Source organism: Callithrix jacchus, chromosome 5, assembly GCF_049354715.1.
Source record: "Callithrix jacchus isolate 240 chromosome 5, calJac240_pri, whole genome shotgun sequence".
In the NCBI taxonomy this organism is placed as follows: Eukaryota; Metazoa; Chordata; class Mammalia; order Primates; family Cebidae; genus Callithrix; species Callithrix jacchus.
In genome coordinates this window covers 10,033,702-10,046,213 of record NC_133506.1, presented here as the reverse complement: position 1 = coordinate 10,046,213, position 12,512 = coordinate 10,033,702, and the positions used below count along the sequence as shown (strand labels likewise).

At 43.6% G+C, this 12,512-nt stretch overlaps 1 protein-coding gene across 3 annotated transcripts; it reads left to right on the top strand.

Annotated features, from left to right (window-relative positions):
• The first annotated feature begins 10 nt into the window (after window positions 1–10).
• On the top strand, window positions 11–8,673 carry SNRPB (small nuclear ribonucleoprotein polypeptides B and B1). 3 transcript variants are annotated; one of them, XM_035298250.3, is made up of 8 exons: window positions 11–116; window positions 2,655–2,806; window positions 4,597–4,708; window positions 6,432–6,584; window positions 7,095–7,233; window positions 7,561–7,686; window positions 8,376–8,422; window positions 8,522–8,673. In XM_035298250.3, the coding sequence occupies exons 1-7, from the start codon at window positions 114–116 to the stop codon at window positions 8,384–8,386; spliced, it is 696 nt and encodes a 231-aa protein (XP_035154141.1). In that variant the 5' UTR covers window positions 11–113; the 3' UTR covers window positions 8,387–8,422; window positions 8,522–8,673. The 3 variants fall into 3 exon arrangements, with proteins under 3 accessions (XP_035154141.1, XP_035154139.1, XP_035154140.1); XM_035298248.3 differs by lacking the exon at window positions 8,376–8,422; XM_035298249.3 differs by having other exon boundaries at window positions 8,376–8,673.
• The last annotated feature ends 3,839 nt before the right edge of the window (window positions 8,674–12,512 follow it).

Genomic DNA, 12,512 nt, shown 5'->3' with positions numbered 1-12,512 from the left:
TTTACGTGTTGCTGCATTTCCGGTAGCAGCGGCGGGAAATCGGGCTGCAGGCGAGCGTCTAGGCCTCTGTAGAGGCGAATCCAGCGGGAATCGGAGCCATCAGAACCGCCACCATGGTGAGGAGGGCACAGGCTGGCGGCGCGGGAGCTTTCGAGTCTGTTGTGCAGTGGGAACTGCGACTGACTGGGGAGGAAGCTATGGGTTGGAGTCACTTACGGCGGTGAAGGCCTGGGCCGAGGCCGCTCGGTCTGGGCGGGAAAGACCCAGACCTTGGCGGTTAGGTTAGGCATGGAGTCGAGGAAAAGGTTGGAACCAGGGGACGGAGGCCAAGGTCGCTCGCCTGGGGCGAGGGTAGAACCGCGGCTCTCAACACCGCTGTAGCCATAATGCCTGGGACCCCGTAGGCACTAAGTTAAGTTTTGTCGAATAGATATATGTCTCAGGCTTCGGAGCAGGCGCTGCAGCCGCACGGGGACCCGGTAAAAGGCTCAGACTTGTGAAAGGTTGTGAGTCTGAGAAAGAGTTGCGGAAGTGGGTGGAAGAGCTTGTGGACCACGTTAGGTCTTGCTAGGTCTATTGGATGGAGAGGAGGGAGGAGGAGGGTAATAAAGAATGTTTGGAGGAAGAGTTCGACTCAGTTGTTCATCACATTTCTGTGTTTGCCTGTGTCTGACTTCTCAGGCGCTGGGGCTACTTTATGAAATATGTTTCCTTCCTTCACAGAAGTAGTTGGGGACTCGTAATATAAATCAGTGTGGTCATTCGGTAAAAGTAACGGTAGGGGGCGGGGTGAGAATGTTTTCTCAAATAGATGGTTCCTGAGCAGATTCCTAAAAGAATTAGCAAGAATGTTCCCGGCGAAAATGGGGGGAATATTACTGGAGAACTGAAGGAACAAAGGCTGAAAGGTAGCATGATTTTAAAAGTTACCGGGTTTTTCTGCGTCTCTTGACTGAGAAAAAGTTGCTGGAGGAGAAAGGAAGAAAGAGTATGGAAGATGGGAAGAATTGGCAGGAGGCTCGTTACTAAAAGCCACCCTGTTGGTGGTGAGGCATGTCATTGAAGGATTTAATTTAATTAATTTATTTTTGTTTTTTAAGACGGAGTTTCGCTTTTGTTGCCCAGGCTGGAGTGCAGTGGCTCGATCTCGGTTCACTGCAGCCTCCACCTCCCGGGTTCAAGCGATTCTCCTGCTTCAGCCTCCTGAGTAGCTGGGACTACAGGCGCCTGCCACCACAACCAGCTAATTTTTTGTATTTTAAGTAGAGACAGAGTTTCACCATGTTGGCCAGGCTGGTCTCGAACTCCTGGCCTCAGGTGATCCACCCACTTTGGGCTCCCAGAGTGCTGGGATTACATGTGTGAGCCACCACGCCCTGCCCACTGAAGGATTTTAGCTAGCAAAGTGATACAAACTTGTTGTGTTTAGAAAGATCACTCTAGCTCTGGCATGTATATTCGATGGGACTGGAAGCAGGGAAACCTGGTAGGATATTGTTTGGATAATTGGTTAGAATACGCACTTGATTGATTCTGTCTAGGTTCCAACACAGCTTCCCAGCTGTGAAACTGGGCAAGTTACTTAACCTCTTCCAGCCTTAGTGGCCTCAAGTGTAAAATAGGGATAATAATGGGCTCAATTTTGAGGATTAAATGAGATGTACACTGCTTATCACAGTGCCAGATACATAGTGAGCACCCAGTAAACATTAGTTCAACTGGACCAGTGAATTGCCCTAAAGGTTCACATCCCATGTGGTTAGAAGATGATTAAAATCGCATTGAAGGGAAACTGAACCACATAACCTGAGGGTGGTTGACAATATCTTTGTGTGGAGTCAAGGTATTGTTTTCCTTCTGCCAAATATAGTGTTGGAGGTACACTAACAAATTTCTTTCTTTTTTTGAGATGGAGTTTTGCTCTTGTTCCCCAGGCTGGAGGGTAATGGCATGATCTTGCTCACCGCAACCTCCACCTCCTGGGTCAAGCGATTCTCCTGCCTCAGCCTCCTGAATAGCTGGGATTATGGGCATGTGCCACCACACCTGGCAGATTCTGTATTTTTAGTAGAGACTGGGTTTCTCCATGTTGGTCAGGTGATCTGCCCAACTCGGCCTCCCAAAGTGCTAGGATTACAGGTGTGAGCCAATACGCCTGGCCTCAAATTCTTGATTTGGGGATTTTATTCTCCACCTTGAAGCTGATCTCCTTCCTGTTAACGAGCTTCTTGGTGATTAGATTTTTAGTTTCAGACCCATTCTAGCTCTTCATTTACTCAGTCTTTTTAATGAGATTTGGGTGTTCACAGCAGTTGAGTCACACATTATCTGCACAATGGCAGATGGCTCTAGTGTGGATGGATTGGATTAGTTTGGGGACACCCTATACTCTCATCTCTGCAATTGACACAACATAGATAAAGGCAATTATAATATGAGAAAGACTGATTTTAAGGGAAGAACGAATAGCAGATTACTGGGTAGAGATCAGGGCTTAAAACAGGGTAGCATGGGAGAATTCCTAGGAAAGGGCTAAGCATCTGTTGAGAAAGATGAACACAGGACAAGAAGGCCACGTTGGAAGTTTTGGGGAGGGCAAGAGGTGCCTGGGTCCAAAAGAGCAGAGTCTCATCCCTGTCAATTTCTCCTTGCAGACGGTGGGCAAGAGCAGCAAGATGCTGCAGCATATTGACTACAGGATGAGGTGCATCCTGCAGGACGGCCGGATCTTCATTGGCACCTTCAAGGCTTTTGACAAGCACATGAATTTGATCCTCTGTGACTGTGATGAGTTCAGGAAGATCAAGTGAGGAGTGGACTGTGGGGTGGTGGGGACTGGAGGATGGGGATGGATTGAGTGGGTGGGCCAAGTAATGGAGGTTACGGATGTAGCTAGTTGGTTCTTCTCTGTTTATTCTCCAGTTTTAGAGGGCAGACTTAAATGGGGACATTGAACACTAAGAAATCTTTTTCAGTCCAGCAAGCCTTGCTCTCTAGGTCTAGCAAAGTACAGGTTGTGAAGGGCTGCTAGGCTTTTTGTTTCTGACTGTGTGCCCCTGGGTACTGGGGTAAAGGGCTCTCATGTTCTCCCCACAGGTGTGTGAGGGGGGAGAGCTTGAGTTTCTGGCCTCATTGCCTATTTGTAAAGCTGTAGCCTAAAGGGCTCTCCCAATGCAGCCTGGTCTGAAACTGCTTTAAGAAGCCTCTGACCCTCTTCAGGGTAAGTGCTCAGCTCCCCATGTGGGTTTGGGGCCAGTGATTTTTGTTGCTATTTATACAAACAATTGGAGATATTTTCTACTTTGCTACAATTCCATAAGTTATTGTTAACTCCCTAGAGTCTCATAGATCTTAAGCTTTTGGCCCCTTAAAAGATATGATATCGCTTCCCATCATGTTTTACATTCAAGGCTAATTGAGGCACAAAAAGATAATGTGACTTCCGTGGTCATCAGTTCTTTTGTCATATGCATTGTCCATATTGTGTAGTCACTTGCTTTGAATTCCCTTTGAATCTCTTTAGGGCTGATTTTTTCTGTGGCCCAAGGTCAAGAAGTATAGTTTAAAAATGTGGTAGGGGTGCCTGGATGCCAGGTACATACTAGAGAGGGGCCAACAGATGAGTATGGAGCTACTCCAGAGTTCCCTTCTGATGATAAAAAATGTTTATTTGAAAGTATTTTTGAAAATACAAAGAAGTCTATGAGTAGAAAGTAGAATACCCAGAAGAGTGTGGTGGTGTTTTTTGTTTTGTTTTGGGGGGGGGTCTAATTATGAAAAGACAATACATAGTCATTATCTTTAAAAAAAAAAAAATGTGAGCCGAAAAGGGAAAAACTGTCCATCCATAGATAACCAGTTAATATACTGTAAAATATCAAAATAAAATCTTTTGAGTTCTTTATTTAAATCAGGCAATTTTTCCCCCTTTATTTTAGGATCTTAGCTTTAGCTTTTCCCCCACTTTCCTATGTTGCAGTTCTTTTTTCTACTTCACATTTATATTTTGTTCATCTTTTCCTGGTTGTTGCTGTTTGGGGGATTCTGTTTTTTGTGCTTTTGAGGGACAGGTGTGAAATTTCAATTTCTATGTACGTAAATTTCTCTTAACCTTTTCCTTCTATGGCTTGTATTTCATGTAAGATGAGGGACAGAATTATAGGCCTATGTAGTTGAATTGATACTGGAAGGACACTGTGTAAGTGAGGTGGGTGGGATTCATTTGGAATTGGTGAGGTAGCTTTCTGATGTTGGTGAGGCCTAAGCTAAGGGAATAGGGTCATAAGAAACAAGAGTTGGCTGAGGGAAGGACCTTCACAGTTAACGTGGACTAGCATTTGGGCCAAGGCTGGGCATTGTTGACCCTGTCCTATCTCTTGGTCAGTGTGTCCTCTTGGCATGGTAGGAAACAGGTAGACAGCCACCTAAAAGGCTATGTGTTCAGCCTGCGGAGACTGTCCAGGAGGGCCATCTTGGGAAAGTTTGTGTACCATTTGTTAGGAGGTGTAGTATAAGTAAATCTTGGAGGCCACTAGGCAGGTGAACTTTACCCACCTCTAACACTTTTTTTCTTTCTTCTCCTAAACCTCTCTCTAGGCCAAAGAACTCCAAACAAGCTGAAAGGGAAGAGAAGCGAGTCCTTGGTCTGGTGCTGCTGCGAGGGGAGAACCTGGTCTCGATGACAGTAGAGGGACCTCCTCCCAAAGATGTAAGTCAGAGCAGACAGCCTTGTGGAGGAAGGAGGTCCTACCGTCAGCCAGGCTCTGTGTTAGATTCTGTTTCATTGCATTTCTCACAGGCATCCACTGGATTTTGCCTCCTTTTTCAGATAGTAAATGGAATCCTAAAAGAAGTTACCCTGCAAGAAAGTGGATAAAGGGAACTAGAATTTGGGCATTTCTGACTTTAAACCTCTTCCTCTTTCCCAGTTGATATAGATAGTGAGTCAGTGGAGGAAGCACCTGAGGCCATCTGGGTCAGTTCTTAATGTGACGACAGAGCCTAGGTGGATCTTAAAAAGTTAACTACAAAACAGTAGAATATGTATTTTGTTTTGTACAGTTATAGTTCAGTTACTGAGAATCTGCTTTGTGCCAAACACTTCATTATTTTATTTGGTCCTTGTAAGTCTTTAGAGATAAATTCTCACCTTATAAATAGAATAAACGGGGGGTTAGTAACTTGCTCAAGGTGTCACAGCTACTAAGTGGTGAAACTAACATTAGATCTCAGACAATCTTGATTCTGCAAACACCAAGCTACACACAGAAACAGAGCAACCTTTAGAGATCCGGTCAAATTTGTTTTCCCTTTCCCTTTTCTAAGACTTTTTTTTTTTTTTGAGACAGAGTTTCGCTTGTTACCCAGGCTGGAGTGCAATGGTGTGATCTTGGCTCACTGCAACCTCCGCCTCCTGGGTTCAGGCAATTCTCCTGCCTCAGCCTCCTGAGTAGCTGGGATTACAGGCACGCGCTACCATGCCCAGCTAATTTTTTGTATTTTTAGTAGAGACGGGGTTTCACCATGTTGACCAAGATGGTCTTGATCTCTTGACCTCATGATCCACCCACCTCGGCCTCCCAAAGTGCTGGGATTACAGGCGTGAGCCTTTCTAAGACATTTTTAATCAAGAGAATAATCTTCTTGCTTAACTTTCTTTAAAACCACATATATAATGGGGTTTTTTGTACTTAACATATAACATGCATGTATTATATTCTGCGTTTTCACTTAATGTTAACATTTTTCTAGTTGCTTTACACTTTTAAAGTCAAGTTAATGACTGAAAGATTTTCTCAAGTGAGTACAGAGTAGTTTATCCTAGTCATTGTCTGTTTGGGAGATTTTAACATTTCTGCCTTTTTGAATTACAAATGTCTGGAAGGGATGTTAGCATATCTTGGTTCAAGGCACATGTATGTATTCAAATCTCTTAGTACCTAATTCCAGTGGAATTGGCTGCTCTAATAGAACCCATTGTAAGCCTGGGTACCACAACCAGCTGTATCATAACCATATCATTTGCAGAAAAGGCAACTCAGTCCAGGATTGTTGGATTATTTGCCTGTTGTCACCTAGCAGATTAGAATCAGCTGGAAATGGACCCCTTTAATGCCTTGCCTACTGAACCCTGAGTGGAACCCTGGCCCTTTACTCTTGGTTTAACTTTCACAGGAGTGCATGTAGCTGGTTGAGTTGTGGCATGTTTCTCTAGACTTACTCTTAAGTTCTACCCTGCTTCAGGGATAACAGCTAGACTCATAGTCTTGGATGGAGGAAGAATGGTGTTAGCACACATGAAAAGGTAGTATTTATAAGCTGTTTCTATGCCCTCTAGATCTGAGGGGCTCTCTTGTCAATGGTATTCCAAAGTGTATATGGTCTGATTCTTCAGGCCACTGGTCATTTGAGCATGTTTCTTTATTTTTCAGACTGGTATTGCTCGAGTACCACTTGCTGGAGCTGCCGGGGGTCCAGGGATTGGCAGGGCTGCTGGCAGAGGAATCCCAGCTGGGGTTCCCATGCCCCAGGCTCCTGCAGGACTTGCTGGGCCAGTTCGTGGGGTTGGCGGGCCATCTCAACAGGTGAGGAGGTGGGGAAAGGGTACCACCTTCTGGTGGCTGAAATAAAGGATAAAGGGGAGGGCCCACAGTCAAAAGAGTCCAGAGTGACCAACCTATGATTGTCAGACTATCAGTGTGTCACTGTGCTTTGTACATGGCCCTAGAGTCAAGTGAAAAGGAAAATTTCCCATTGTAAATTATGTTGATGCTATTAAAGAGATGTATGAATTAGCCAACTATATTTAAGGAAAACATTTCCATGACAACATTTGAAATCACGAGTCATTTGAAAATGCGATTGCCTTCTCTCACTTGGATTGGAAATCCTAACATTCAGGTTTAGAATATGGGAGTTGGACACTCAAGCGCAATCTTTTAGACGTGGTTTTGGATAGGAAGTCTGGTGCTGAGAGTTGTAGTTTTAAGGGATTTGATGTCCGCTATTTCCTTCTGTCCTTCCCCAAGTTGGGGAGGAGAGTGGGAAGCTGCATTGTACTGTACTCTTCTAACTTTCTTCTTATGTCTTCTTAGGTGATGACCCCACAAGGAAGGGGCACTGTTGCAGCCGCTGCAGCTGCTGCCACAGCCAGTATTGCCGGGGCCCCGACCCAGTATCCACCTGGCCGTGGGGGTCCTCCCCCTCCTATGGGCCGAGGAGCACCCCCTCCAGGTGAGGAGCCCATAAGGAGATCAGTGCTAACTGTTAGAAGATGCCTTAGCTGGATTCATGATGAGATAGAACTTTGACTGAAACTCATGATGAGTTTGTATAATTAAGCAGGATTACTCTGAGATCCAGCATGGGTGACTGATGAAACTAGTTGGATAAGAGCCATTGGGAGCCTTGGGTGTTAGGCTCAAATGTCAGCTTTCTGGGAGCTGCTGAGAGGGTGGAACGGCCCACCTGTCTCAGAACTTGGTGGACAGCTTTATAGTTTTTTTACTACCTTTTCAAGATAGACACTTGAGCTATGTTCTTGGGGCTTTTCTTTTGCAGGCATGATGGGTCCACCTCCTGGTATGAGGCCTCCTATGGGTCCCCCAATGGGGATCCCTCCTGGAAGAGGGACTCCAATGGGCATGCCCCCTCCGGGAATGCGGCCTCCTCCCCCTGGGATGCGAGGTAAGTGCCTGCAGCGGTGGCTTTGGCTTCTTTCCCTAGAGCCTAGTGGGACAGGAAATGGAGAGAAGGTTGCATTTAAACCATATTCCATGGGCCTTCAAGCCTTAAGTCTAGGGAAATACCCTTGGAGGAGAACTTTGTCCAGAAAGGAAAGAGAAGAGGGAACACATATTTCTGAAATTGGGCTTATCTCCCCTCTTAGAACAATTAGAGCAGCCCTGCACCCAGGGTATTTCTCAATATCCGAGGCAGTGGCTTCAGGGCTAATGCATTCTGAGGATCCCTAACAAAAGTTATGAGATTGTCTTATGCTCTTTTGTTCAACAGTACCTAGTAATTAAGAGGGGCTCTGGGCTTTGCTATACTATTATGGATTTCTCTTGAGTTGGAGAAATTTTGAGATCAGTCCCCACGTGGATGAGAAAATAGAGCCCCAGAGAGCTCAGTGTGGACTCCGAGCCTAGTGTTCTTTCCCCTTTAGATAACCCATGGCCAAACTTTGTGACCCCTGTTTCTCTAGTCTGGGTAATTCCTTTATGGGTTTTTATAGGAACTCAGTCAGCCTCAGAGAAGTCCCTAGCCATGTACCCTCTACTCACTTCATGACTGCAGGGTGGGGGAGGCTGGGGCAGGGTTGGGGATTCAGGTTGCAGATCAGGCACTGACTAAACTTCTTACTCTTACTTCAGGCCTTCTTTGATCCTTGGCCACAGAGTATGGAAGTAGCTCCGCAGAGGTGTGGGCTCGATTCCTCAGGGCCACGTTACCACAGACCTGTTTGTTTGTTATGCTGTTGTTCGCGGAGTCTCACCGGGTTGTCTGGTTTCCCTTACAGGGCCCCCTCCCCCGGGAATGCGCCCACCAAGGCCCTAGACTCATCTTGGCCCTCCTCAGCTCCCTGCCTGTTTCCCGTAAGGCTGTACATAGTCCTTTTATTTCCTTGTGGCCTCTGAAACTGGTTTATAATAAACTCTGAAGAGAACATTATAATTGTACATATGTATCTTTATTTTTATAAAAATCTTTGATATATTGGGTGCTTAATGAGTCAAGAACGGTTGCCTTGGAAAAAAATTAGTCCTGATCTTAGCTTCTTCCCTATAAAATATTTTACTACTCATTTGCATCTGTACACCCTCATACACTAAGATAATTACAAAACTGAACATTTCACTTATAAATTCAAAGATCAGTTTTGTTGAAATCAGTACCTGTACATAATATCCTCTTGGGAAGGCACCGTTCTAGATAGCTCCTCCAGGAAGCAAATGCTAAAACTGAAAATTAATTCTATTGGGAAAGGAACAATTTTGGTGTAACTTTCTGCCAAGGTCACACACGTAACTTATAACCTAATACAACTTTTGGGTTGTGGTATCTTCGTGATTTCCACCCAAAGCCCGTGTTCACTAACAGTACTCTAGTACTTAGTGCATCAAGCTCTAAGGGTACAGAAATAAGAACACTTTTAAAGTTACTGTGTAGAGGAAGATAATTGTAAATGCAATCCACAGAACTTACCTCACTAATAGAAGAAGAGAAACCTCATAGGATCTTCTCAATAGATGTAGAAAAAACATTTGAGACGATTTCAACACCCTTTCATGATAAATACACGCAGCAAATTAGGAATAGAAGGGAGCTTTTCTTTTCTTTTTTTTTTTAAATTGAGATGGGGATCTCAACTATGTTGCCCAGGTTAGTCTCACAACTTCTGGCCTCAAGGTATCCTGCCTCTGCTTGGGATTGAAGTCATGAGTCCCTGCACCCAGCTCAGAAGGCAATTTTTAAACAAGATTAAGAAATTTAGGAAACAGCAAACATAGTGAAAGACTGAAAACTTGACCCTTACAATTAGGAACAAGAATAGGGTTTCCACTTTGGCCACTTCAACATTGTGCTAGAAGTTCTAGCCAGAGCAATTAAGCAAGAAAGAAGAATTGGAATTGGAAAGGAAGAAGTAAAACTTACCTTTGCAGAAGACACAATTTTGTAGGAAACCCCAAAACATCTACAAGATAGCTACTAGAGCTAATGAATGAATGCAGCAAAGTTTTAGGGTGCAAGATCACATAAAAACTGTTCCATATGCCAGCAACAATCTGAAGAGGAAATAGAAAAGAATTCCAGTTAGGATAGTAACAAAGAATACCTATGAATCAAAGCAAGCAGTACCAGAATAATCAATTAAACCAAGGTGGTGAGACTACTGAGAACTACAAAATTCTGGAAGAAAACTAAGTAAATGAGGAAAGACATAACATGTTCATGGTTCAGCAGACTTAACTATCATAGTAGCAAGTAATAGTCTCCAAACATTCAATTTAATCCCTATAACGAAGTGGTCATTGCAGAAATGGAGAAGTTAATCCTCATATATATGAAGCTGAAGATGGCCTCGAATAGCCAAAATAATCTTGATCAGTTAGAAGTCTTACAAAACTTATAAAGTTTTAATCAAAACTGCATGTGGCATAAAGATAGACAATGGATAGATGAGAGTACAGAAATAAACCCTTGCATATATGGTCAATTGATTTTCTACAATGGTGCCAGAACCATCTACTGGGGAAGGAGTAGTCTTCAGATGGTGCTGAGACAACTGGATAACAACATGGAAAAGAATGAAGATGGAGCTCTTATGTCATATACCTTGATATGCCACTCATTAACTCAAAATTGGAAACGATCTATAAGAGCTAGAGCTATTAGAAGAAAACAGGTAAGTCCTCATGACCTTGGATTTGGCAATGGATTATTAGACACTGAAAACAAGCAACAAAAGAAAAAAATAAATAGGACTTCATCAAAATTTAAAACCTGTACATCCAAGAATGTGGTGAAGAATGTGAAAAACAACTTACAGCAGGGGAGAATATTTTTGCAGACTAAATCTGATAAGGGCTTGCTATTTGAGCTATATAAAGAACTATTAATAAAAATATAACCCAATTCAAAAATGAGAGGAATTAAACAGACGTTTCTTCAAAAATACACAAATGGCCAAAAAGCACATAAAAACTGGGTCAACATCATTGGTTATTAAAGAAATGCATTTTAAAACTACAATAAGATGCTGGTTCATACCTATGAGGATGGCTCATTTATGAAGAAAACAAGGAATAACTCTGTGAGGATGTGGAGAAATAGGAACCCTCATGCTTTGAGGTGAGAACTGTAGCCAGACGCTATAGAAAACAGTGGCAGTTCCTATAAACAGAATTACCATATAAAATGGCAATTCCACTCCTAGGTATATATATCTATGGTAATAATATGAAATATATTTGGCCTTTGTTTCTGGTTCCTATCACAGCACCTAAAAAACACTTGGGATTTCCTGTGTAATGGGAGTATCTTATTTGTAATCAGCTCATTTGATAATACCTGAGTTCATCTAATGAGGTGACTTAGAGTGGGGCCCTTAGCTACGCTCAGGATAGGGTCAGTCACCAGAAAGTCCAAGTGATGAGAGGGTTGGAACTTTCAGTCCCACCCACCAGCCTTCAGGATTAGAAGTGGCTGGAGATAAAGCTCTATAAAAACTTGTCAACAATGAGATTTGATGAACTCTTTCCAAAAGCTAAACTGCCCTTATAAAACTAATGAAACGGCTGGACTCAGTGGCTCATGCCTGTAATCCCAACACTTAGGGAGGCCGACGTGGGTAGATCATGAGATCAGGAGTTCAAGACCACCCTGGCCAACATGGTGAAACCTCATCTCTACTAAAAATACAAAAATTAGCTGGATATGGTGGTGAATTCTTGTAATCCCAGCTACTCGGGAAGCTGAGGCAGAATTGCTTGAACTGGGACCTGGAAGGCGGAGGTTGCAGTGAGCCGACATTGCACCACTGCTGCAGCTGAAACTGCACTCCAGCCTGGGCTACAGAGCAAGACTCCGGCTCAAAAGAAACCCCACAAAAAACAAAACAAAACCAAACCAAAAATTAATGAAAAGCCCTCAAGTTCGAGGATGAGAGGGGCCTGAATTCTACTAAGATGTAGGCCTATGAGGTCAGAAGCAAGATGGAGTCAGCCATGTCAGATTTCTCATACTGTCACTTTTGCAAAGGCAGTTTCATACACAGAAACTTGTATACAAGTGTATATAGCAGAATTATTCATAACAGCCAAAAGGTGGAAACAACTCAAAATGCTAAACATATATTGGATAAACAAATTGTGGTCAACCTAAATAAACAGAGTTGGCTGGGCGTGGTGGCTCATGCCTCCAATCGCAGCACTTTGGGAGGCCAAGGCAGGCGGATCACGAGGTCAGGAGACCAAGACCAACCTGGCCAACATGGTGAAACCCCGTCTCTACTAAAAATACAAAAATTAGCTGGGCATGGTGGCGCGTGCCTGTAATCCCAGCTACTCGGGAGGCTGAGGCAGGAGAATTGCTTGAATCACAGAGTTGGAGGTTGCAGTGAGCCACTGCACTCCAGCCTGGAGGCAGAGTGAGACCCTGTCTCAAAAAAACAACAAAACAAAACCCAAACATCAAAAAACAAAACAAAAAACCAGAGGCTCTAAAGGAAAACATGTATTCATGAATGGGGCGTTGCAATGTGAGTCCATGTGCTATAGTAAACTGTGTATTCAGAGAGGTAAAAGAAGACAGATAAAAGGAAAAACAAGGCTTATGTAATTGTCTTGGGATAACCATCTTTAACTCCAAGGATTGATAATAAGTCCGGGTGGCACCAGTCTGAGGTTGAACAAGTAGCTGCTGGGCGAATGTCCCTGCAGAAACATTTTTGTAAGGCTGCAATGGCCTTTGTGCAAGGCTGTGTTCTTACAATCCTTTGTAATAGTTTT

Coding starts and splice junctions, on each gene's coding strand:
- SNRPB (XM_035298248.3), top strand. Junction 4,709..6,431: donor AGGGACCTCCTCCCAAAGAT/GTAAGTCAGAGC, acceptor TTTATTTTTCAG/ACTGGTATTGCTCGAGTACC. Junction 7,234..7,560: donor CCGAGGAGCACCCCCTCCAG/GTGAGGAGCCCA, acceptor TTTCTTTTGCAG/GCATGATGGGTCCACCTCCT.